Source organism: Lipotes vexillifer, unplaced genomic scaffold, assembly GCF_000442215.2.
Source record: "Lipotes vexillifer unplaced genomic scaffold, Lipotes_vexillifer_v1.1 scaffold1314, whole genome shotgun sequence".
Classification (NCBI taxonomy): Eukaryota; Metazoa; Chordata; class Mammalia; order Artiodactyla; family Lipotidae; genus Lipotes; species Lipotes vexillifer.
The window spans coordinates 1375961-1403686 of NW_006782803.1; the positions used below are offsets into that span (position 1 = coordinate 1375961).

General features: G+C 38.2%; 1 protein-coding gene across 2 annotated transcripts in view; it reads left to right on the forward strand.

The window, feature by feature from the left end:
* Positions 1-27726, forward strand: part of ITGB8 (integrin subunit beta 8) — a 93500-nt gene that overhangs the window by 13970 nt on the left and 51804 nt on the right. For both annotated transcript variants that reach the window (XM_007455401.1, XM_007455400.1), the window contains one exon: positions 23715-23800. Coding sequence is in view for 1 of the 2 variants with exons in the window: in XM_007455400.1 (XP_007455462.1) it covers positions 23715-23800 (86 nt within the window). In the remaining variant the exon portion in view is untranslated. The remainder of the gene's footprint in view (positions 1-23714; positions 23801-27726) is intronic.

The window sequence follows — 27726 nt, forward strand, 5'->3', positions numbered from 1 at the left end:
ATTTTGGGTTTGATTCCAGAGCACTGCAATAAAGCAAATACTGCAAAAGCAAGTCACATGAAATTTTTCGTTTCCCAGTACATATAGAAGTTATGCTTACACTATACTGTAGACGATTAAGTATGCAAAAACATTATATCTAAAAAAAATAATGTACATACATTAATTTAAAATATTTTATTGCTGAAAAATGCTGTCATCTGAGCCTTCAGTGAGTCATTATCTTTTTGCTTGTGGAGGGTCTTGCCTGGATGTTGATGGCTGCTGACTGATCAGGATGGTGGTTGCTGAAGGTTGGGGTGGTTTTGGCAATTTCTTAAAATAAAACAACAATGAAGTTTGCTGCATTGATGGACTCTTCCTTTCACAAAGGATTTCTCTGTAGCATGCAATGCTGTTTGATCACATCTACCCACAGCAGAACTTCTTTCAAAACTGGAGTCAATCCTCTCAAACCCTGCTGCAGACTTACCAACTAAGTTTATGTAATATTCTAAGTCCTTTGTCGTCATTTCAACAATCTTCACAGCATCTTCACCAGGAGCAGATTCCATCTCAAGAAACCACTTTCTTTGCTCATCTATGAGAAGCAACTCTTCATCTGTTAAAGTTTTATCATGAGACTGTAGCAATTCACTCACATCTTCAGGCTCCACTTCTAATTCTAATTTTCTTGTTATTTCCACCACATCTGCAGTTATTCCTCCACTGAAGTCTTGAATCTCTCGAAGTGATTCATGAGGGTTGGAAGTAACTTCTTCCACACTCCTGTTAATATTGATATTTTGACCTCTTCCCATGAATCACAACTGTTCTTAATGGCATCTAGAATGGTTAATCCTTTCCAGAAGGTTTTCAATTGACTTTGCCCAGATCTTTTAGAGGAATCACTACCTATGGCAGCAATAGCCTTATGAAATGTACTTCTTTTTTTTTTTTTTTTTTTTTTTTTTTGCTTTACGCGGGCCTCCCACTGTGTGGCCGTTGCGGAGCACAGGCTCCGGATGCGCAGGCTCAGCGGCCATGGCTCACGGGCCCAGCCACTCCGCGGCATGTGGGATCTTCCCGGACCAGGGCACGAACCAGCGTCCCCTGCATCGGCAGGCGGACTCTCAACCACTGCGCCACCAGGGAAGCCCCTGAAATGTACTTCTTAAATAAAACTCAAAAGTCAAACTTACTCCTTTATCCAGGGGCTGCAGAATGATCTTTTGTTAGCAGGCATGAAAACAAATTAATCTTTTCCATCTCCATCAAAGCCCTTAGGTGATGAGGTACATTGTCAGTGAGCAGTAATATTTTGAACAGAATCTTTTTTTCTGAGTAGTTGGTCTCAAAAGTGGGCTTAAAATATTCAGTAAACCATGTCATAAACGGATATGCTCTCATCCAGGCTTTGTTGTTCCATTTATAGAGCACAAGCAGAGTAGATTTAGCATAATTCTTAAGGGCCCTAGGATTTTCCGAATGGTAAATGAACATTGGCTTCAAGTTAAAGTTACCAGCTGCATTAGCCCCTAACAAGAGAGTCAGCCTGCCCTCTGAAGCTTTGGAGCCAGGCATTGACTCTTCCTCTCTAGCTATGAAAGTCCTAGATGACATCTTCTTTCAATATAAGGCTATTTTGTCTACACTGAAAATGTGTTGTTTGGTGCAATCACCTTTATTTTAATTATCTTAGCTAGATCTTCTGGATAATTATCTGCAGCTTCTACATGAGCACTTGCTGCTTCACCTTGTACTTTTATTTTATGGAGACTGTGTCTTCCCTTAAACCTCATGAACCAACCTCTGCTAGCTTCAAACTTTTCTTCTGCAGCCTCCTCACTTCTCTCAACCTTCACAGAACTGAAGAGAATTAGGGCCTTACTCTGGATTGGGTTTAGGCTTAAGGGAATATTGTGGCTGGTTTAATCTTCTATCCAGACCACTAAAACTTTCTTCATATCAGCAGTAAGGCTGTTTTGCTTTCCTATCATTTGCGTGTTCACTGGAGCAGCACATTTGATTTCCTTCACGAACTTTTCCTTTCCATTCACAACTTGGCTAACTGTTTGGCTCACGAGGCCTAGCTTTCGGCCTGTCTCAGCTTTCAACCTGCCTTTCTCACTAAGTTTAATCATTTTTAGCTTTTGATTTAAAGTGAGAGACATGAGACTCTTCCTTCACTTGGCTGCTTAGAGGCCACCGCGTGGTTATTAACTGGCCTAATTTCAGTACTGTTGTGTCTCAAGGAATAGGGAGGCCCGAGGAGAGGGAGAGAGATGGAGGAACAGCATGTCAGTGGAGGAGTCAGAACACACTTAATATTTATTAATTAAGTTTGTTGTCTTATATGGGCATGGTTCATGGCGCCCCAAAACAATTACAATAATAACATCAAAGATCACTGATCACAGATCATCATAACAAATATAATAATAATGAAAAAGTTTGAAATATTGTAAGAATTACCAAAATGCTGCACAGGGACATGAAGTGAACAAATGCACTTGATGCAGGGTTATCACAAACGTGCAGTTTGCAAAAACACAATATCTACAGGGCGCAATAAAATGGAGCGCAATAAAATGAGGTAAGCCTGTAGATGCTTCTAGCTCTAGGTTAAAGAATTCAAGCTCCAGAGTACTCCGGAATTGGGCCTTCGAGTTCTGTGGAGCTGCCATAGTGGCAGATGACCTACTAACTGGTCAGTCCACTTTAGGATATTTCCTAGGGGTCTTTATTGACAAGCAGAGAACTAAAACACCCAGAAAAATCCCCAAAAATATGGAATTACCTAAAATTTGGAAGCCTACCTCTACAGCAGCACAGTGGCACTCCTATATATGACTTACCTATTGAGGAATTTGGGTTCCCAAGAACTTTACCCTTAATAGCACAAATTCACCTTTCCAAAGCTTTGAGGATGCTATACAGTAAGTGGCCTAGGATAGTCTGAATTAGTTGGTTATACAAAGAAGGCTGTTGGATATTGCCCAGATATTCAGTGGCCCCCTCCATCCAAAAGATCACAGGAGATACCACATGAACACTGGGAGACTGGCAGGGAATTCTAGAATCTGAGAAGACATTATCAATAATGTATATAACTTAATTTACATATTAAAAATATATTTTGAAAAAGAACTTTCATTCATCTCCTTTTTTAACTGTTGGTGTGCAAAGGTGAAGTGTGGTGGAAATCTGGGTGTCTCAGGGTTGTTCAGGAGGCAAGTAATCAATGGCCACAGGTACACATGCATGTAAGAGCACAGAAGCCTAGAAACAGAGTTTGGAGTCAGGTTGTCGTTTGTTTGGGAATAGAATAGAATCTTCCAGGGAAGAAGGGGTAGATAAACTGACCTATCTCTGCACACTCAGTGGATCTGCAAAATGGGTCTGACAGGATAGAGAGGCACTCAAGAGCCTCAGTCATGGTGAGGAAACAGCTCCTATTTACCATTCAAAAATAATCATACTTGATTATATATTTTAAAAGGCAGCTTGGGAGTCTTTAGCAGAAGCATAGAGGTTGAACTTGAAGGGGTGGTTAAGTATTAGAAGACAAAAGGGATATAAGGGCCAAGGGGAAGCTGAGTAGAAAACAGAGGGGTTCAGAGATTAGACCTGGGGTATTGTATGTTGGGTGATGATTTCATTTTTCTGAATGGGTTGCTGCTGTTTTGCCAACTTTAACTGATCCAGCTGAATGGGCTGACCCCCTGTAGCAACTTAACAATACTGTGTGATTTCTAACAGACAGTATATATTTGGGAACCAGACAGAATAGAGATGCAATTATGTAATAAAAGGATCTGGCAAATTCCTCAAGGAAGTTTTTACTGAGCCTCTCAGTCTGCCTTTTAGGTGACATCCTCCTCTGGTTTGCTGCCATAGCACCTAGCCTGTTCTTTTCACAGCACACTTATTAAGGTTCTGTCATATGTTAGTTTTTGCTATTACTCTATAAGCTTCACAAGGTAGGTAACCTATTCTTAAGACCCTTCACAATGCCATGATTATAGCAGGTATTAAACAATTACCAAATAATTCATGAATGGATGAAGGCCATCCAAATCATTATAACTTCAAATTCCTTAAGAAGTGGAATTTTCTGCTGTGTTCCCAGATGATAATCTTTTCCTCTTTTGGCCAAATCTCTGTCCATTCTCTTCCTTCTACTCAAGAAATCTTTTTTTTTTTTTTTTTTGCGGTACACAGGCTTCTCACTGTTGTGGCCTCTCCCGTTGCGGAGCACAGGCTCCGGACGCGCAGGCTCAGCGGCCATGGCTCACGGGCCCAGCCGCTCCGCGGCATGTGGGATCTTCCCAGACTGGGGCACGAACCCACGTCCCCTGCATCAGCAGGCGGACTCTCAACCACAGCGCCACCAGGGAAGCCCAAGAAATTTTTTAATAATACTAACAGTGCTGCCCATGAGAAGGTGAGAAACAGTTATAGTAAAACCCTGGTTACCTACAGTGTGTGTGAAATCCATGGTCATTCATAGTTTGATGCTTTCTTTTGAAAATCTTTTAAAGATGTATTTGTAAACTTTCCTATCTTAGTTAAGTACATCATTCAGACTTTGAGATTTGAGAAAAGCCTCACAGTTATCATTCAATCAATAAATCAGAAGGTATTGTTTGGACACCTACTCAGTACATTTGGCATTGTACTAGTTGCTATGGGGACAGAGGAGATGTAAGACATCATGCAGGTGGGATAGCTGAGCTTGGGAACTGTGTGAATACGTAAAACAAGATAGTGATGTGGGGCTGAGGTGGGTGGTCTGGGTCATTAGTGTTGCAGGGCTTTTGACTTCTCCTGAATTAGACAGGATATAGGTCAAGTGTGTCCTGATGCCGAGATAGAACCTCAAAGTCCCTTCTAAATATTAATACTTAATTTTAAATTTTCCTATGCTTCAGCAGAGAATTAAAGTGCAGAGCCCTGATTAACTGACGGTTTCAACTACTTAGGTTTTACTATACATATGGTTCATCTTTTTAGATAAAATGTATTCCTAGAAACCATCATAAAATGCATCAACATAAAGCAAATCCAGGTTGTGTATCCCTTACCCTAAAGGTATATGTGATTACTTGCATTGTCTTTAGCTATTAGTAGAAAACTGTTAAATGAGTGTATAAAAACAGGAAGAACAGAAATATAAGGATTAATTTATCGAATGAGTAGACTAGGGATATCAAAGTGGCAAAATTCAGAGACAACGTGTCAAAAACAGAAAGTGTTATGAGTGCTGGGGAGCAGTGCAGAATGGCCAGAGAGAATAAGTGCAGTAACAGGACAAAGCTTCCCCAAGGGGAGGCATCCTGAGCTGAGTTCCAGAGTTGACTGAGAGAAGGGGACACAATTGGGAGAAAGTTAACTGAACGATGCAGAAGTAAACACATCAACTCAGAGAGAGAAGGGGTTGGGGGAGAGGGCACACATGGGACATTTTGAAGAGACACGCATTCATCTTCTCATTAAACAAATATGTAGTGAGTCTCTATAATGTGCCAGATATTGCTCTAAGCCCTGAAAATAGAGCAGTGGACAATATACAGAAATATCTGCCCACATGTAGTTTATATCCTAATGGGAGGAGCCAGACCATTGACAAAATAAATAGAATGTCCAGTGTGCTAGAAGGTGCTATTTGTCTAGCACCTTCTGTAGTGAAAACAAACGCAGCTGGGGGATAAGCAGCAGTGCTCACACCTTCCTCTCTAGGACTCCTCACTAACCATTTGAGTCTGTTTTTCTCTACAGAAAGTGCTAGACATACAGCACCTTCTAGAATGCTAGACCTTCTATTTATTTTGTCTATGGTCTGCCTCCTCCCATCAGAATGTGATATCTGAGCCAAGTCCATAAACCTGGAGGGAAATATGAAAGGATAGCATCTGCCTCAATGATATGTCACTTGAAAGGAAGAGACTGGCACTTAAACATGAATTATAATCTAATAGGTTCTATAATTTAAACTAAAATCTAATAAGTGCTAATCACTTAACAAATAATTTTTCAACAATGACTGTGTGGAAAGCATAGTTCAAGATGTATAAGAAACATTAGGAAACAAAAGGACAAAAATCCTTGTCCTCATGAGTCTTATATTTTGGGGGAAGAGGAAACAAAATAAAAAGTAAACATGGTTATACGTAATTACATAGTATGTTAGAAAGTGCTAAGTGCTATGGGAAATAGTAGACCAGGATTAGGGGGATAGGTGGGAGTTGCCATTTTAAATGGATTAGATGGGCTAGACATCATTAATAAAGGGGATGTCTGAGCAAAGTCTTAAGGGCAGTGAGAGTTAGTCTTGTGGATAATTGGTGGAGGGGATCGAAAAAAAGAGAGGCTATCAAGGGATGTAAGAGATGTGACATAGATGGGAAGATGGAAGGAGTGGAGGTGGCAGATTGTTGGTGTCAGGATCCTGGAAGTGAGTGAGATTGAAAGACAGGAGGTAGTGGCCAGAGAGGGTAATATGGGAAATATTGGGATTGTAGAGGGGTTACAATTACTGGTAATTACAAGGTCTAAAGCTATGACTGTGGCTTAAGCAAGTAGCTAAATCAGAGTGGAGGACAGAATAACTGGAGAAGAGAATGAGGAAGTGGGGCATCTAGGTATTGCAAAGGTGTTCTGCATATATACTGAAATTGCCATGAACTGAAATAGTAGTAGTATTGGAGAGGGTGACAAGCAATGAGTCAAAATTCTCTAGAAATGAGAAGGCATCACCCTGGCGTCAGTAAATGCCTGTAGTAATTCAGGGTTCTGCGTGATGTAATCTGAGTTAAGAGTGTCAAAACTGGGAGAAGTTAGAGTGCCCTGGAAGTGGCAATAAGAACTAAGGAGGGCAGCTATCTGCCTCTAGGCCCAGTGTCATGAGGGTCATGGGAGAAACAGCCATTACTCATGAGGTCAGCAAAGGAAGCGAACCTCAGGGGTGATTCAGTTTTCATTAGAGCAAGGAGTGGGAAAATTCATAGAAGAGACCGATATACAGGGAATTCTTCTGGAAATAGGCTAACAATTTTGGAGAGCACAAGAAGAGGGTTTCTGGAGTTGTAAAAGAGTGCAGATGAGGGGAGAAGAGAGATTGTGTACAGCCTAATAGGGATTAGAGGGGCATTTGCAAGTCTTAGACTCCTTGAAGCAACTGACATGAACACGGGATAAGTCAGATTAGTCTTTGTGAACTCAAGGTAGATAGTGGTGATAAAGCTGTGAGTGGCAAGAGGAAGGTGGAAGTTCTGGGGCTTGTTCTTGATTCTATGGAAGGAAGAGAAACGGTCTGAGGAAGCCTGACTTTGTTCTGGTGTGAGGATGCTCACTCTACTCAATCTCCTACTGAGCGGGAGATGGACATTTTTTTTGAATGCCTTGGGCTACCTCCTCAGACAATGAGCTGGAGCTGATTATCCAAGGAGGTATATAATAGCTGAGGATTATACCCGAAGGTAGTACAAACTAACAACGCTTTGGAAGTGAAAGAGTTTATTGAAGACTTTCCAAACTATCTAACATCATCTCCTCCCTGGGGGAATTTGCTTCTTGCTAAGTATATTTACAAACGTAATATGTAAATTATACCCACACTTGCATAATCTGCAACTAACTGAATAAACAAATAAAACACAAATAACTAAATAAAATACATACAAATAACTATAATTTAATGAAGAATGTAAGAATCACAATGCAAATTCTGTAAGGACTCAAAAGTAGCGAGATAAGCCACACCTGAAAGGAACAGGAAGGAACTGATGGCAGAGATGTAAAAGTAAGATAAGTGTCTTAATTGGATACTGAAGAACTGGAAGGACTGTAATAGAGGGAAATACCCAGGATGACTCTTCAGGCAGAGAGAGGAGGCATACATACTGGCCATGACTAGGGCATCAGGGGAGAAGTGAAAGAGAGAGCCATTGAGTTAGATATAGGTGAATTTGTTTGAACTTGACTACTCAGGTGGTGGGAAATCACTGAAGGCTTTTTATTTGATTGTTTAGTAGGGTAGGCAATAATGTATACAGTCAACCCTCCATATCCAGGCGTGTCACATCCCTGGATTCAACCAACCACAGATTGAAAACATTCAGAAAAAAATTCCAGAAAGTTCCAAAAACAAAACTTGAATTTGCCACATGCTGGCAACTATTTCCATAATATTTACACTGTATTTACAAATATTTACATAGCATTAACACGAAGATTTAAAGTATATGGGAGGATGTGCATAGCTTATATGCAAACACTGTGCCATTTTATATTACATAAGGGACTTGAGCATCCTTGGATTTTGGTATGGGGCGGAAGGTCCTGGAACCAACCCCCTGGAGAAACTGAGGAACATCTGTATAATGTATTTCAGTGGTAGATGTCCAAGGTAAAAGACTGAGAAAATTGTTAACATTAAAGCAAATGATAAATGAGAGTCTAAACTAGGTTGAAGTCCAATAAGGGAAAGATGAATGCTAAAGATGCTGAGTTAAAAGCAAGAAGTATTGGTGACTAACACGTTGCTGGGATTATGGCAGAGGGAGGAGTCAATGTTGACCATAAAGATTTAAAGCAGAATAACTAGGAAAATATTGTAATTAACAGTAATAGGTCAGTCAAGTCAGGAAGAGCTACTGATAGATGGGAAGATGATTTTTATTTGAGACTTGCAGCTTTTGAAGTTCCAGTAGGAACCTACGTGGAATATCCAGAAGACTTGAAAATTCAGGACAGAAACTTGAGTGAGAATTTGGAACAGCAGATACTAATTTGATGGTCATGTGCAAGCAGATGAGACTTAAAGTCATGTTAGTTCATGAAGCCATCAAGGTATAGAGTTTAGAGAGATGTAAAAATAGCCAGACATAAAAAAAGAATTAGTTGTGGGAATGGGAGAAGTGATAGTCTCCACTCACTGTTAAAAGGTAGAGCACATTTAAACATTACTAAATACTAGTTGCTAGATATAATTAGGAAATTATCGTTTGCCTTTGAGTGAGCAATTCACTAGACAGAGGAAATGATCTTGGCAAGTACGAAACTCTTCTTCCTCTGAAAAGAGAACAAAGACAAATTTGAGTTTAAAAAAAAGTAATTTAGATATTCTAGGTAATATAAAGGTAAGGTTGGGTCATATCTTAAGTATGAGGACTTGGTAGAAGCGTTTGGGGATTTGAAGAGAAAGAATCAGAATAGTGAATGTGAGAAACTATGATGGAAAGTCAACAAGAGATGAATCAACAAGGCCTAGGGGTTAGGTGAAATGAGAAAGAAATTTGTTAGAAACAGTGCCCCACAAAGGCAGCTTCAGATGCTAAGGTATAAGTTGTTGCTTAGGATGCATAAACACTACTTCTGTTTATTTTCAACTTCATGTTTAGAATTCTTGGCTCAGGAGCCTGCCTTCTGTCCCATCTTCTGGCTCCTCCTGAATTTGTCCTTTATCCTACTTTTGGTCTTTGGGTCTAATAACTCTTTCATGGTTTCATGATCCATTGGCCCCAGTAGCTCATGAGAATTCCCTGCTGCAGGCCCCAGGGATTCCCAACAACTCTGTCTAAGGTGGAGGTAGTGAGATGTGGGGTGATTTGGGTGATTTTATGGAATTGGGTAAGCTGAAAATCATGAGCAAGATAATACTTTGTAAAACTTAGAAAAATGTCTGGTGATGATAACAAAGATTGGGACGGGCATATTAAATAAGAGCTGTGAACTTTGAAAGAATAGAAGTGGATACATTTTGGGAGGCAGGGACTGGGGGAATGGGGGGAGAAGCCTACAAACAGCTAGTGAGAGCAAGAAGATTAAAGTATTGGTTGAAGATTTACCCAAAGAATGATAAACTCTAATAAAGCTGAGTTTTGATGAAGTGGAAGCAACAGCTGGACCATTTTGGGAAATATGGAGACTATGGAACAAGAATTTCATAGGACAATATGGACTATAGATTAGTTTGTGTTATAGTATCAATATAAAATGTCCTGAATTCACCAACTCTTGGTGGTTTTATAAGAGAATATCCTTGTCCTTGGAAAGTATACCTTGAAGATTATGAGGTAAAGTACTGATCATTGATATATGTATGTAGCAAGAAGTACCTAGTCAAATTCCAGCCAATGGAAGTAAACTGGGCAATTAGTTGAAATAGTTTAGGTAATTTAAATATTATAGAATATTAAATTTCATTCCTATAAGGTAGAGTAAGGTGAAAATTTTAAAATTATAATTCAGAATTTCCTTTGCCTGAGTCCAAAAGTAAAATGAATTTTATAAGAGACACTGAAGTATTTAGAATCATCTTTGGCTTGAAGATTGAAGTGAGTTTATTATAGAGAATGGACTATAAAATATATTATTAATGTGTACTTCAAACTATATTAGTATTAGTGCTAATATTAATACTAATTACTAAGATACTTAATCTTACACTTGGTATTAGTACACACTCCTTTCAATTTTTCATGCTGCCAAAGCCCTGCAAGGAATTCCAAGTAGAATATAAAAAATAATTTCTTAACCTGAAAAAATTTTTATCATCTCACAGCTGAGCTCAATCCGTTTGAAGGAGCATTACAATAATTTAACCCTCGATCTGAATAGGTTATATAAACCAGGTAAATATAGTATAGGGATAAATGACTTTAGTTAACCACAAATTGATCTGTAAGTCAAAAGATTTATATAATGTGTCATTGACATACTTCTTAAAAACCACATAAAGTAATTTAATATTTTTATATATATCTCAAGAAATGAATATATTTCCCCACTGTGCTCTGATTGTCCTTTATCTCACAAATAATATTCTATCAAAGTTAATTTACAATGCTAATCTTAAATAAACTTTATTGATAAATATTACATCAATAAATCAAACTAACTGATAAAATTTACATCATTTAAAGTGTCAAATGAACAGTTTTTGACAGATGTATAGACCTGAGAAACTAACACTACAAACAACATACAGAACACTTTCATCCCAGCAAAAGTTTGTTTGTACTTCTTTGCTGACAAGGTTAAAACATAAAACAATGAATGATTCTGTGTTACAGACAACTGATGAGTAACTGATACATATAACATATAGGGTTGTGGATGACCTATAAAAACACATCTTTCATATTATAAATTATATCTTAAAATGTCCACATAAACTAACAGGACTGTACATGCTATAAAGCAAAAGTTTTCCACCAATCGTCATTTTAACTCATACTCTATACTTTTTAAAGTGTTTTCACAACACAGTAGATGAATACAGAATATAAAGAGCAGGAGCATTTTCCCTACCTCATCAGCAAGGAAGCAAAACCTCAGCAAAGTTAAATTATGAAGCCAAGGTCTGAGAATAGGCAGTTAGGACAAGAACAAGTTGCTTGCTTCCCTGTTCCAGATTTCGCTTCCAGGGCAGAACTGGAAATTCACAAATGGAAACTGCAACTGCAAACACCATTTCAAGTGCTTCTGCCTAATTAGCATGCAGCCCAGAACTGTCCCCTGGCAAGATATTGGGGAAACACAGTAGTAAAAGGAGAAGCTCTCTCCCTTGCTGAAAAAGTGCCAACCAATCTGATTCAGGCACTTGGTAAGGCATTCAAGCTGGGGCTTTGGTGTTAAAACTCAAAGTTTCCTTGTGCTTAGAAATAAAGTGAATTTTGAAAAGGGCACTGAAGTACTTAGGGAAGTCTTTGGCACTGAGGACAGAAAATAATCCTACTGGGGAGAATCTAACATCCTCATCTCTAGAGTGGGACTGATGATAGGAAAAGTAATCACCTACTACTAGTATGAAAGAATTGTCTTCAGCTACATGGAAATTATTATTGAGTCATCACTTAAGAATTAATAATAGTACTAATTAACAAGGGTTTTAGGTTTTAAATCATATATCAGTATAATTGTCTTTCTTTATGTTTTTCTCTATTCTATACAGGACAATGTTTAAGAGAAGAGGCTCTGTAGTCAGAATTGGGTTCACACTTGGTCTCTGTGCTTACTAGCTCTCTGACTTTGAGATGAGACTTTGCCTGAGTTTTAGTTAGTTCCTTATCTTTAAAATGGGCTTAGTAGTGCTTTCCTCATAGGACTTTTACAAATTTTCAGTGAGGTAATATAAAGTTCTTGGGACAGGGCCCAAATGAGAGTAATCACTTAATAAATATTTGGGGTTTTTTCCCTAATTTTATCCTATCAAATATATAGGTTTGATTTTTAAGTGGCAGAGTCAACTATAGATACCTTTTTGGTCTTTGAAGTGTAATTACAGGAAAACCAAATGCTGAATTAACTAAAATTCACTTTGAGTTTTATTTTTTTACTTAGAATAAAATTCTTTACAATATAGGGTTTCTCTGCTGCTCTAATCAAGTGCACACCTGTAACGTGACTTCAAGATTAAAAGATATAATGAAAAAAATGTACTCCTACTATTCTGGGGCATTTGGGTTTTGACATGAATAGCACTATGATTTTTTTTTTAGGTGGGAGAAAGGAAATTCATACAGGCCAAGAGTTGGAGAGGAAAATAGGAAGAACCCCTAGAACTCTAGTGTGTTAGATTAAAAAACATTATTTAGAGGAACAGAGTGGGAAACCGGTGAATATTTTGGTTTTTATAAAAAGGGAGTGTGCCTCATAAACAGGACAGTTGGAATGTATGGAAAAGTTCCAGTTAAAACAAGACACAAAGCACATGACTAATATTGCTTTTCCAAGTTAGACAAATGCAGCTTTAACCAGAATTTGCCTCAGAGGGGCCTCTGGAGCCCTCCTTGAATCTTGAGATTTTGATCCTTTTTCAAGTTCCAAGTCTGAAGTAGGAAAGCAATATTGAGAGATGCTGTGTTTTTGCCCCTCACCTTTCTTCCTGAGTTTCCCTCGCTTTGTCACAAATTCCCACCAGGTGAGTGAATGTCAGAAGACAAACTGATATGCACAGGCAAAGGAGTAAATGCAAAACTTGATTTGAGCCTCTTGTTGAACTATCTTGTTGAATACCTGCTTGGCCCACCAAAAGAAAATTCACTGTTAGGAAATAATATGAGCTGCAAAGTCATTTTCAAATGCAAATGACAAATACTCTTTATACTCTTTGTCTCCTTCCCATTTCAAAGAAGATATAATCTAAAAAACAATCAAACCAATTTCAGCCAGATTTCTGCATTTTACCTATCTTTCAAACCTGACGGTTTGTCCTTAATGTGAAGAGATTCCCTCATCAATAATAACTCATGGGGGCTTCCCTGGTGGCGCAGTGGTTAAGAATCCGCCTGCCAATGCAGGGGGACACGGGTTCGAGCCCTGGTCTGGGAAGATCCCACATGCCGCAGAGCAACTAAGCGCGTGCACCACAACTACTGAGCCTGCGCTCTAGAACTTGTGAGCCAGAACTACTGAGCCCACGTGCCACAACTGCTGAGCCCGAGTGCCACAACTACTGAAGTCTGCGCACCTAGAGCCCCTTCTCTGCAACAAGAGAAGCCGCCACAATGAGAAGCCTGTGCACCACAACGAAGAGTAGCCCCCGCTCGCCACAATTGGAGAGAGCCTGCGCGCAGCAAAGAAGACCCAATGCAGCCAAAAATAAATAAAATAAAAAACTTTTTAAAAAAAGAAATAATAGCTGAGAACTTCTCAATCTGAAGAGAGAACTGGATATGCAAATACATGAAGCTTATAGATAACACTATAAAAAAAAATAACTCACAGTGTTTCATTTCTCCTTGTACATTTTCTATCACCTGAGCACGGATTTTCTTGTGTATTGTTTTTATTTCTTGCTCTACACACCAAACTACTGTGCATTTAGGGTGACATGAGGCCTCAGCTTGCCTGAGGAGTTTCAGTTTACACCTGTTTCACTAGTGTAATTAATAGTTCCCCCTTTCAAGTTAAAATTGTTCTGGTGTAGAGCATAAATTACACAATCACCGAAGATGGCCTGCAATCAGAACTTTTTCAAAGCAAAGTTGGTTAAAATGTGTGTAAATGAGTCACAATAAAAGTTTCTGATATGACCCCTCCAGACTAGCCTTCTTGATGTGGCCCATTTCAACACAAATGAGTGTCATCAGTGGCTTCACAGTGGTTCTTCTTGTAAATTCCATTATGAACTAGAGTTTTGATTTATGCCATCCCAGCGTACTTTAAATACTGACTCATGTTGGGATTGCCCCAAACAGGGCAGGGCAGACTAATGGAATGTGAAGCATTGCCCTAACATTTCTTAACCTGCCCAGTGTTGAAAGCGGCTTTATTTTCCCCGTTTGTGCTCCAAAATTCTTTATGCTAGCATAAAACCCTATTGTACTCACATGATTTTCTGCTATATAACAAGGGAGGTTGAAATTTGTCCCTGAAATGAGGATTACACGTAATAAAAGTCTAATAAACCTGGTTAATAAGAAGAAAAGATACTAATGCTATTTCCTAACATTGGCATTATAAAGAAGTTCCTCTCAGTAAGAAGTTACTCAGCCTCATAGGGGCATAAAACATTTGCTGAAATGGAATCTGATTTAGATCTGAACAATAAGAAAAAAAAAGTGAATTTGGTAGTTTTGCATCTGATAATGGTAGCATTCAAAAGTGCTATTTCAATTCAGTATCATTCCATCACATATTCAGAGTTCTTTAGAAAGAAACTAGCCTTGCTTTAAAATAAATCAGCAGAACTGTACAATATCAGAAGACCAAATGTAAGGAAAAGAAATTTGTCACTAGAGAGTGGCATGGACATATATACACTACCAAACGTAAAATAGATAGCTAGTGGGAAGCAGCCGCATAGCAGAGGGAGATCAGCTAGGTGGTTTGTGACCACCTAGAGGGGTGGGATAGGGAGGGTGGGAGGGAGGGAGACGCAAGAGGGAAGAGATATGGGAACATATGTATATGTATAACTGATTCACTTTGTTATAAAGCAGAAACTAACACACCATTGTAAAGCAATTATACTCCAATAAAGATGTTAAAAAAAAAAGAAATTTGTCACTATAGGTTTTTTTTTTTTTCACATTTGGAAACATCAAGATGAGGTCATCCAGATGTGAAACATTAAGTAAACATAGTTTACTTCTGCAATAAATAGGTTTCGGAAAGAAAGATTATTTTAAAATGCATATTCAGGAGCTAGAAAGACCTGAGAAATTAAATTGACAAATCAAACTCAACTTAGAATATCAATCATTCATCCCACATTAATTGAGTGTATACCAGGTGCTAGGCTTAGACACTGAGGAAAGAAAGAAAATATGTGTTAGCACCTGTTTTCTAGGAACTGACAGTCTAGTAGTCTTATTTTTCCAAAGAATAGCAAAACATGAAAAAACACAATCTCTTTAGGGTGGATGATCTGTTTCATATAAAGTAATGTTATGCTTAACATTTCTAAAAAAGCAGTTATATTAATTCTGCTCAAGTCTTTCTCTTGTTAAGTTTTTTCATTTTTTCATTGAGATATAGTTGACATACAATATTGTAAGTTACTGGTGTACAACAGAGTGATTTACAATTTTTGAAGGTTATATTCCTTTTATAGTTATTGTAAAATACTGGTATATTCCCTGTGTTGTACAATATATCTTTCTAGTTTTTTTTTTTTACATAATAGTTTGTAACTCTTAATCCTCTACCTATATCTTGCCCCTCCCCCTTTTTCTCTCCCCACTGGTAACTAATAGCTTGTTCTCTATATCTGTGAGTCTGTTTCCTTTCTGTTATATTCACTAGTTTGTTTTATTTTATATATTCCACATATAAGTGATAACATACAGTATTTGTCTCTGACTTATTTCACTTAGTATAATACCCTCCAAGTCCATCCATGTTGTTGCAAGTGGCAAAATTTCATTCTTTTTCATGGATGAGTAATATTCCTGTGTGTGTGTGTGTATACCACATCTTCTATATCCATTCATCTGTTGACGGACACTTACGTTCCTTCCATATCTTGGCAAATGTAAATAATGCTGCTATGAACATCTCATTAATTTATCTTTTGAATCTCAGATGAAAAACTGTCTGAGGCATTGTGCTCATCTGCTAGTAAGAGGGCCTTTAAAAATAGTGGCTTAAGTAAGATTCGGGTGAATTTTCCTCTTAATGTCAGAAACAGTTCTGAGAGACAACCCAGAAAGGGGGCATCAACTCCACAGTGATGAGTGGCCTGGGCTTCTTTACTTTTGCCATCTTTACTGTTGGCTTCTATGAAAAAGGTTACCTCAAGTATGAAGATTGCTGCTGCTGTTTGAGACATCACATCCATGTCCCAGGCAGGAAGAAGCAGGACAAGCATAAGACAAAAGGGGCCTTCCAGCTGAATCAGCCCTCTTTTTGAAGAACTTTGACAGAAGCCCCATTTAGCAATTTCTGCCTTCTCATCCTAGTCATCAGAACTAGTCATATGACCATGTAAGTGAGGCTGGAAAGTGTGATGTTCCAGTTCTTCTCAAGGCCATCTTCAGCAAAACTAGGATAGTCTTAGTAAAGAACAGGCAGGCAAATAGCAATCTCTGCCTGCTACTCTAATTATTTATCACTCTCTGGGGTATATCATTTTAGTAGATGTTGCTGGCACCCCATCTGGAATCCTTTTATAGGTTGGCACACCATCCCCAGCTACTGTGAATTCTGGCTTTTAATGGCTCACAAATGCCACCTTCTCAGAATTGGCTTCCTCCAAAGCAAACTACATGGCTCAAAGATATCTGGGACTTTAACCTACCCTGCCCCCCACCCTATGCCCTCCAGGCTGCCTGCAGCCAATGACCGACTGGTATGAGGGTATAAATGTTAGACCACCCTTGCCTCAAGGTGGGACAACTCCATGGTGTCAACTGGGTATGACTTCTGGGTTGGATCAGGCTGAGATCAGACTTGGACTGCACCAACATCTTTGCTGAGCACCTTGTCCTGACCTCCTCATCTCACTTCCCTTCTCAAATATCACTTGCCAAGAATCTCTCTCAGGTTCTTCCTCTGAGAATCTAAGACAATTATTTTTTCTTAGAATCCCCTCACCCTTTTTCCTGAGCCACTATATAAGAATTGAACATTATCATACCACCACCTTTTCTCCAAATACATCTTTAGACTATCAAACCTAATCACTGGAAACACTAACAGGGAGACAAGAAAGAAAGGAAGCTAAGGTGTTTTTCACTAAACATAAACGTAGGTGTATGTTTCTTCAAGTGCAAGTAGAGGCAAAATTATTGACAAAATGGTTTTCCCCATAAGGGTACTCATTTTCATTTATATGGGTTGAATGCTTATTTGCTACAAGTTCAAAAGAAATTAAGCAGTATGTTAGAGGTAGAGGAGAAAAATTTGCCAATCTAGGCTGGATGCTGCTGCTAGAGAATAGTATTTTCTGAATTATAGTTTAGTAACAAACTACAAATATTAAAGTGAATTTTTTCAACTAATTCTATATGAGCACACTTGAAATATGCATTTGTTGCATAAAAATTATTTTAGTAGTTGAAGTTTTGTCACATATGTATTATTATAATTATTTTAATTATATCTGTTTCTTTGTCTATTTCAAAAGTAAAATTATGTTCCATGTATTCTGAAAACTAATTAAAAGAGGAAATGAAGAACACATAAATGAACAATTCAATTTTGTATTATTTATGTGAACTCCAAGGAAAAAACTAGAAGAAAAAGAGAAATACCAATAGTTGTATTATTTCTTTGCTCTCCCTCTTTTGAGATACTGCCTCAGGCACTAACTTCCTTGTAATACATTTTTTTTTATAATATTAGTTATTATTATTAGTTCTTGTTACCTAAAATTTTTTTTAACATCTTTATTGGAGTATAATTGCTTTACAATGGTGTGTTAGTTTCTGCTTTATAACAAAGTGAATCAGTTATACATAAAGATATGTTCCCATATCTCTTCCCTCCTGCGTCTCCCTCCCTCCCACCCTCCCTATCCCACCCCTCTAGGTGGTCACAAACCACCTAGCTGATCTCCCTCTGCTATGCGGCTGCTTCCCACTAGCTATCTATTTTACGTTTGGTAGTGTATATATGTCCATGACACTCTCTCACTTTGTCACAGCTTACTCTTCCCCCTCCCCATATCCTCAAGTGCATTCTCTAGTAGGTCTGTGTCTTTATTCCCGTCTTACCCCTAGGTTCTTCATGACTTTTTTTTTTTTTTCTCTTAGATTCCATAAATATGTGTTAGCGTACGGTATTTGTTCTTCCCTTTCAGACTTACTTCACTCTGTATGACAGACTCTAGGTCCATCCACCTCACTACAAATATCTCAATTTCGTTTCTTTTTATGGCGAGTAATATTCCATTGTATATATGTGCCACATCTTCTTTATCCATTCATCCAATGATGGACACTTAGGTTGCTTCCATGTCCTGGCTATTGTAAATAGAGCAGCAATGAACATTTTGGTACATGACTCTTTTTGAATTATGGTTTTCTCAAGGTATATGCCCAGTAGTAGGATTGCTGGGTCGTATGGTAGTTCTATTTTTAGTTTTTTAAGGAACCTCCATACTGTTCTCCATAGTGGCTGTATCAATTTACATTCCCACCAACAGTACAAGAGGGTTCCCTTTTCTCCACACCCTCTCCAGCATTGTTTCTAGATTTTTTGATGATGGCCATTCTGACCAGTGTGAGATGATATCACGTTGTAGTTTTGATTTGCATTTCTCTAATGATTAACGATGTTGAGCATTCTTTCATGTGTTTGTTGGCAATCTGTATATCTTCTTTGGAGAAATGTCTATTTAGGTCTTCTGCCCATTTTTGGATTGGGTTGTTTGTTTTTTTGTTATTGAGCTCCATGAGCTGCTTGTAAATCTTGGAGATTAATCCTTTGTCAGTTACTTCATTTGCAAATTATTTCTCCCATTCTGAGGTTTGTCTTTTGGTCTTGTTTATGGTTTCCTTTGCTGTGCAAAAGCTTTTAAGTTTCATTAGGTCCCATTTGTTTATTTTTGTTTTTATTTCCATTTCTCTAGGAGGTGGGTCAAAAAGGATCTTGCTGTGATTTATGTCATAGAGTGTTCTGTCTATGTTTTCCTCTAAGAGTTTGATAGTTTCTGGCCTTACATTTAGATCTTTAATCCATTTTGAGTTTATTTTTGTGTATGGTGTTAGGGAGTGTTCTAATTTCATACTTTTACATGTACCTGTCCAGTTTTCCCAGCACCACTTATTGAAGAGGCTGTCTATTCTCCACTGTATATTCTTGCCTCCTTTATCAAAGATAAGGTGACCATATGTGTGTGGGTTTATCTCTGGACAGGTGGACTTTGGGAGCAAGATATATTATTTTTTCCCCTTTCCCTCTTTTTGTGAGTGTGTATGTGTATGCTTCTGTGTGAGATTTTGTCTGTATAGCTCTGCTTTCACCATTTGCCCTAGGGTTCTGTCCGTCCAGTTTTTATTTTGTTGTTTAAAAAAAAAAACTTTTTTCTTAATAATTGTTTTTTATTTTAATAACTTTATTTTATTTTATCTTATCCTCCTTCTTTCTATTTTTTCTCCCCTTTATTCTGAGCCGTGTGGATGAAAGGCTCTTGGTGCTCCAGCCAGGCATCAGGGCTGTGCCTCTGAGGTGGGAGAGCCAAGTTCAGGACACTGGTCCACAGGAGACCTCCCAGCTCCATGTAATATCAAACGGCGAAAATCTCCCAGAGATCTCCATCTCAACATCAAGACCCAGCTTCACTCAATGACCAGCAAGCTACAGTGCTGGACACCCTATGCCAAACAACTAGCAAGACAGGAACACAACCCCACCCATTAGCAGAGAGGCTGCCTAAAATCATAATAAGGCCACAGACACCCCAAAACACACCACCGGATGTGATCCTGCCCACCAGAGAGACAAGATCCAGCCTCATCCACCAGAACACAGGCACTAGTCCCCTCCACCCACTGAACCAACCTTGTAATACGTTTCTAAGCTCTTCCAAGTTTCCCTACTCAGATCCATCTTTTCCAAAGAGCTTCCCACACTTCCACCTTTTCTCCCTTGCCCCTTTACTTAATCCCTATTGAAATTTAACTGTGACTTTGGTTCTGTTTCCTGTGCCTGATTTTCAAAGAAGGAGACCTAAACCACCTCCTCCCTCCCTATATTTTTGTAGGGGCCTTTACAAAACAGTTTCTCAGTCAAAACTTGGAATAACTAGATAATTACAAGTGATTAAAACACGAATCTATTTCTTTGTTTTAACTTTTATATCAAATGATAACACATTAAATGTCCTGTATGCAAGAACTTTCAGTAATCAGGTAATGTATTTTGAAGATATCTGTAACATTTACATGACTATGATATATACCTAGAACAAGGAAACCCTGAAGTTATACTCCAAACTTTATTCTACATGTGCTCAATTTGCCTGGTTTTGACTGTTATCAAAGTAGAATACATATCCATTATAACAGTGTTTATTTTGTTGTTTTTTTTAAAGGAAGCAGTTTTATATAATTATCCAAGTTTAATTTAATTTGTATAGTAAATGCAATTAGGAAGAGGATGCTGTCTGGAAAAACTGCATTTCTGCGTTTTTTACAAATCATTCTGTCTAGGAGTAACAGGAGGATCTAGAATGATTGATTCTAAATACCACAGATGATAATCTTTATCAGTTTTCAGTTCATTCTTCCAGATAACTATGGACATCCTTTAAATTTTGTTGAAATTTTGTGGTATAGACTTTAGACCAGAAAAACATTAGAAATGTTTCCTAGAACTTTCACTTGATCTGATCACATGACTTATGGAAAGATCCCAAGCTAAACGTTGAAATTTCTACTGTCTTTAGGTTATTTTTTTCCTGGTCCATTTTCTTCTTCCTTTCACTTCTGTAGATTAAACATCCTCAAAATAATATTAATAAACATATCATCTAAACGGGATCATTTTTCCTGTAGTTAAATAGACTGAGAAATGTCAGCCTTGGAACCAGGGAATTATTAACAGAACCAAAGTCTCTGTGTCCCTTGGTCATCATCCTTAGGTGTCTGAAGTTTGAGACCGGAGGTTGGCACTAGAACTTTTAAAAGAAAACAGAAAGCAAAATTCAGAGAGAACAGGGCTTCCCTGGTGGCACAGTGGTTAAGAATCCGCCTTCCAATGCAGAGGTCACGGGTTCGAGCCATGGTCGGGGAAGTTCCCACATGCCGCGGAGCAACTAAGCCCGTGCACCACAACTACTGAGCCTGTGCTCTAGAGCCCACATGACACAACTACTGAGCCCATGTGCCACAACTACTGAAGCCCATGTGTCTAGAGCCTGTGCTCCACAACAAGAGAAACAGCTGCAATGAGAAGCCCGTGCACTGCAACAAAGAGTAGCCCCCACTCGACGCAACTAAAGAAAGCCCACACGCAGCAACGAAGACCCAACACAGCTGAAAATTAATTAATTAATTTGAAAAAAAGATTCAGAGAGAACAGATGTTTGCTTATAAATTCATTATTTACTACATGTGCTATAGACGTAGGAGCCTGACTTGAGCTTGAACCAGGTTAACCTAAGAGACAGAGTCAGACAACCATTAGATACAAAGACCAAAGTCATAGAATCTGCAGCTTCCCTTCTGGGAGACTGCAGTCTTAACTGCCACAGCAAAAGTCCTACCTATTCAGTGAAAGGCTTGGTCAACTCTGATCTGAAATAGACTTAATTCCATTTTCCAGCTGGGTCAAGCTTAAGAGTTGGTAAAAGTCAAGTTAGGTCTGCAAATGTGCTTGACTTCTAGACCTAAACTGATTTGCTTTCTGAGGATGAAACTAAAAAGGTCACTCCTCTTCTGAATACTTTAGGAATAAGCAGGTTTTACAGTTTTGGAGGATAAGCCAGATGGAAGATTTTTAGGTTATGGAGTCTTCATAGTTGGTGACCACACTGTAGTAAAGAGAGCCCAAACATTAGTTATTTTTTTAGTTCTTGGAATTCTAGGCCAGTGAAGAAAATTCTAGCCCAGTGCAGTGCATCTATATCAGGGAAGATGTTTTGGATGGTGTATTTTAAAAGCTGATGTAAAGCCAAGGACAAAGGATGCAGGGGACAGAAGAGAAGGATAATAGAACAATGAGATGTTAGGGAAGAATGCTTTTAGCTTAACTCATTGGTGTCTGGGGAAATACAGGGAAGAGTGCTCACTACCACCCCAGTTATTTCAGTTTTCAAAATACATTTTGGTCTAGAATTGCACATACTTCCCAATATCCCAATGCACCTTTCTGCTATGTTTACTTCTCTGTATTCCTCTCTCTCTCTTCACTGCCAACACCCATCCCATGCCACCTCCAGGTCAGAACCGTTTTAACTCTGTCTTCAAGAATGTTGGGGCAAGTTGAGAGAGAAGGAAAAGAGAAACCAATTAGATGGGGATAGCTAGAGATTTTGTAGACTCTATCCCCTTTAAAACTTCGATATACATGTGTGATTGGGCACACACACAGTCTTCTTTCATGCCTAGTACATTTTTTAAAAAGAGATGAACACAAATGAGAAGAAACAAAATGAGAGGGCAAAGAGACATACTAGGTATCACTGCCTCTGGGAAGCCGTCTGTAAACATGCCGTCTTCTCTGACCCCTGCCCTTCCCTCTAAGTAGAGTGAGAAGATCCTCACCATATTCCCATAGTGCATTGGTGATATTTTGTTATGCTTATCACCCTGTATTTTATTGTTTTCTTATACAGTTTTCGCCTCACCTGGACTGTGAACTACTTAAAGCCAGGATGTCTATGTTATTTACTGTGTGCGTGTGAGATGGGTAGAATGCTGTGATTTCCCATGTCCTTGGGACATTTCATTGTAAAGGATTGAGTATGGGAAGCATGTGATTGTTCCACTAAAACCTCATGATAAAATAATTTATGACTCTCTCTTTATTATATTTTATGTGTTCAAATCTGTAATATGAGCCTCTTTTTAATGATCTAAGTAGACAGTGGCTAGAAGGATAAAGGTAAATAGTATCCAGGCACAACTATGTTATTAACACATAACAGACAAGTGTGGGTAGCTATGGAAAAGTGAATTGGTCATAATCTTAAAGTGGTCCAGTCAGAGAAACTAAATTAGGTTAACTAAAACAACCCATTCATTTTAACCACTTTACTTCTAAAATACTGAATCATTACCATTTTGTCTGGTTCTGATATCCTTCATGCCAAAATAATCAATATTAAGGCAGTCAGAATTACCAAGTGAACTACTGTGTATGTCCATCAAGAATGTTTCTCAGAAACTTCATTCACTGTGACTCAATATGGATTTACATGTTGAGATTGAGGTCTGTATATGATTATTTTTAAGAAAAATTCTAGATCCAAAAACACCTCATTGGTTCAGATAACATGAACTACAGTGAAACTTTAGCACACTAAAAAATTTGGAGGATCCTCTGCCATTACAACAGAATTTCAAACCAAACCCCAAAACCTAATTAAAGTCATATTTTTATCACCTTCTTTTCCCTAATTTTATAAAACCAGATGATAGCTATTCAGAAAATACGGTACATATTAATTGCAGTGATCAGGTTAACAATTCCCAAAGAAATTATATATTTTTTGATGTCATGTACTTAAAACTATGGGTCAGCTTATTTCAGTTTTCAAAATACATTTTGGTCTAGAATTGCACATACTTCCCAATATCAGAGTAAACCGTAATGCCTCATTTTATCCTCCATTACAGAAGACAATAGATGTGCATCTTCGAATGCAGTGTCCTGCACCAAGTGCCTTGCGCTGGGTCCGGAATGTGGATGGTGTGCTCAAGAGGTGTGCCTTTTTCTTTCTTTCCTTTTTTGCTCTTTTCTCTTTTCCTTAAAGTTGACCTTCTTTCTAGCATGATTTCACTGACCTAATATTCTGTGCCTTGAAGATGCATCAGGAAAAAGAAAGATACTGCTGAGCATCAGGAAAATTTTCTTTGGTTTCATGCTTGGAAACAGCATATCTGGCTGAATATAAGTATAACCTTTTTATTAGGAAAATTATGGTAATTTTGAAATGAAGTGCAAACCATTTTATGTTTTCCATCTGTTCTATAGAGAGAATTGGCAAACACGGATAGCAACTTTTGATAGGTCAGTAGGCTTTGTGTGAAATTCTTGCTGCAGCTTGGGGCATTAGGTTATATATCCAAGTTGGATCACTGTCTTGTGCTTGCTTATTAAAGAAAAGCAAGCTAATTTATTGTTCCATCTCATTTGTTTTTATTTGAAATACTTGGAGATAAGTGATTTGCTCCATTTCATAACACTGTACATCAGTTCACTGGCTACTTATGCAAAATGGGATGCTTTTCTTTGACATGTGACCCTATTCATGCAATGTTGTGTACATTAAATTCTGTTACATTGAGAATAACCAGAAAATGTTTATTCTTCCAAATTTGTGTTTTTATAGTCAAATAAAGAAAAACATATCCCAATAACAAACTTTTTAGTAAAACGATTATAATGTGTTCCTTCCTTCTTGGCTCTAAACTTGTATTGAGTTTTTTCTTTTGTTGGTAATCTTCAATCAAAACTACCTTATATAATAAGTTTCAATGAGGAAGCCAACTGCTAATTTGGGTTTTTTTTTTATGAGATTACCTAGGTAACTTTACAATTATTTATGTAGTTCCTGAGAAGTGAAACAAACAGACCTTTAATGGCCTTTTGCTTGACATGAAGAGAAATCTCTAGGTTTTGCAGCCTCTGATTTAGATGAAAAAACTGTATCTACCATTATCTTTCCAATTTCTCCTGTTATTACTTGTCCTTTTATACATCCCCCAAGAGGAAACAGAAATATGAAAAGTAGCAAAGGATGATGGACATTACTTTCTTCTATGCAACAAGTCAGGAAAAAGGCAGGGGAGGGGATCATGAAACAGTAGCCATGTCTTCTGAAAGTAAGCAGCCCTCCTACTGACAGCCCAAAGGCTTCCTGGACGTACTCGGGCTTTATCGGTCAGAAAATCAGATGTCACTCAAAACTAGGCAGTGCTTTGCCAGAACCCATGGAGCCAGGCAATGTCATAGAGAGGACAATTCCACAGTTTCCAGGACCAATCTCATTCCCTCCTATGATCCAAATGACCAGACAGGATTCACTCTTTTCTCTGAGCCTCCCTTTCCACATCTCTATAACCTTCAGTTTGAAGTTTACTTCCAGTTTTTCCTTGTCAGGTATGTTTTACATTTGTTGATATGTTGATATTTCCTGATCCTCACCCAACACTCCGTTTTAGATCTCTACTGCATGACCAAGGAAGATGATTAGAGTTGTGAAGATTATGCCAACTTAATTCAGCTCCTGAGAAGTTTAGTGACTATAGTTTAGAGGGATTTTCAAAAGATGGTTCAGAAACCCAGTTACCAGCTAAATGCAACATGCCACTCATATAGAATGTCAGTTTCCAGAGAGCACCCTTCTCCATCTCACACCTCTACTGGCATGAAAAGTCTGGAGAGTCACAGTTATGGGAGTAGCAATGTCAGTCCTGCCACAGAGGAGGGATTTTGTGTATTCAGAGGAATGGGTGGTCAAATGGAAGGAGGTAAGCCAAGGAGGAAACGTAGGGTGGCTTCCAGAGGTGTCTGCTGTTGGTCCAATCCTCAGAAGGGGATCTCAGAAAACATCCAGAAATGACTTGGCTGTTCATATCCCGAAATATTCTTCTATGTGGTGCAGGGTAGTCTAATTTATGTGTTGACAAAGCAGGCTCTGAAATGAGATCAACTCGGATTCAAATCCCAGTGCCATCCATTTCCAACTATGTAAACTTGGCCATGTTAACCTACCCACTCTGAGACTCAGTTTTCCCTAGTTCTAAAATGGAAATAATAACTGTAACTATGACACACTGTTGTGAAGTTTAAATGAAACTGCATGTGGAAGGCATTTAGCACACAGGCATTGCTTAAGTTACTATAAGAACTATGGTGAGACTCTAGAGCAATTCATTCAGACTTAGGAAACTAAGAAAATTGCCTGTGTTAAGAATACAACGTCAGGGGAAGCAAACCATGTTAGCACTCAGTCACTGGCCATATCATTAACAGAAGGAGCTGTCCACTCCCTACATGCTGACCTGACACCACTGAAAGGAAAAATGCAATAGTTAATTTTGAAAGATTGCCCACCATTTAGTCACATATGCAACTGATGGTTTTATTTCTCAGCCAGCAAGAGTAGAGGGACAAGAAAGAAAGAGGCATTTTTTTCTCTGTTCATGATTAGAAAAGATAAACATGAACAACTTAAGCCTGGTTTGTATAATTCTCAAAGCTGGTCAAAAGTAAAAGTTCACTAGAAAATTTACACAGAGTATAATCAATTTGTCTGCATTCTTGTGTGGCATGTCAATCTGCCATTCTGTATATTTTGACTTCTCTTTCTCTCCATGCTACATAAAAGGAACTGGAAAATATTTAGGATAGATAAAATTGTATCAATATTACCTAGTTCAATGCCTCATATTCATTTTAACATATGTGAAAGACTTGACATAACATATGTGAAAAAAAAAGAAGACTTAACGTATGTGAAAGTTTTGAAGACTTCTCTTCCTCTTCTGCCTGATATGTCAGATACAGATTGTGATTACATAGCCAGAAGTTTACAGGGCAGCCTTGGAGCATAATTAAACTTAAATACAATACAAAGGGCAGTCACTGTCAAAAAGGAAGATGATAGAATTCTTTCATTTCTGTGCAGATTGCCATGCTTGGAGGTTAGAAAGACTCAGAAATGAGTAGGAGAAAAACTTCTTCCTATTTATATCTCCAGACTATTACATTAAATGGATGAAAGTAACAACTGATGAGAAGCCAACCAGGGTAACTTTCTAACCAGGGCTTTTCATTCTCAAATAGGTTTTAGACAGCTGGAGTATAAGTTTGCTTGAGTATTTCTTGTAGAAAAAGTAAAATATAAGAATTAGAAGACATTAAAATGACACAAAACACCAAAAGTTAAAAGGGTGTGGTTTCAAATTCTTTTCCTTTATACAGAGTGGAAAGTAGGCCACAGTGGGTAGGGGCAGCATTCCATTCTTTATTTTGATGCCACGATCTTTTCTTCCCTTTTCAAACCTAATTGTCAAATTGGCAATGTTTTTCTAACTTAGTTTTTACAGTAGAGTAAAAACAGCCATGCTGATTCAGACACTGCAAAACAAATGATATTTTTTTGCCTATTTCAGCAAAATGATTTGACATTTAAAGGTCAAATGGCGTAGCTTGATGTATAGTTGCAGTGAATTAACCACCCTCCCCTCTTTTTCATTCTGTATATACAAATCACAAAATTTCCGGCTGAAAAGAAAAATCAGAGTTATTTGTACTTTATTTCCTTTCCTGATTTGAAGGCCTGCAGTTTTTACTTAAATTAATTAAATTAAAACACATGTGGCCCTTGGTCTGTGGCCTTCATGGGAGGCATGAATGAGCATACATGTACCAAGCCTTATGCGCCCTCAGTATTCCCCAGGCTCTGGGACAGCTGAGATCCCCCATCCAGCCCCTTATATCTAGCAGTATATGCCACCTTTCTCTGAGGAGCTCCAAGCTGTTTAAAAACTAAATCTCACATTCATAACCTCTAAGTTTTAACAACAAATAGGATAAACTTGGAAATGAGAAATTAAGGCTTTAAACATTTTAAACTTGAGCAAGCAAGGTCAATAGCAAGGCAAATCGAATTCTTCTATT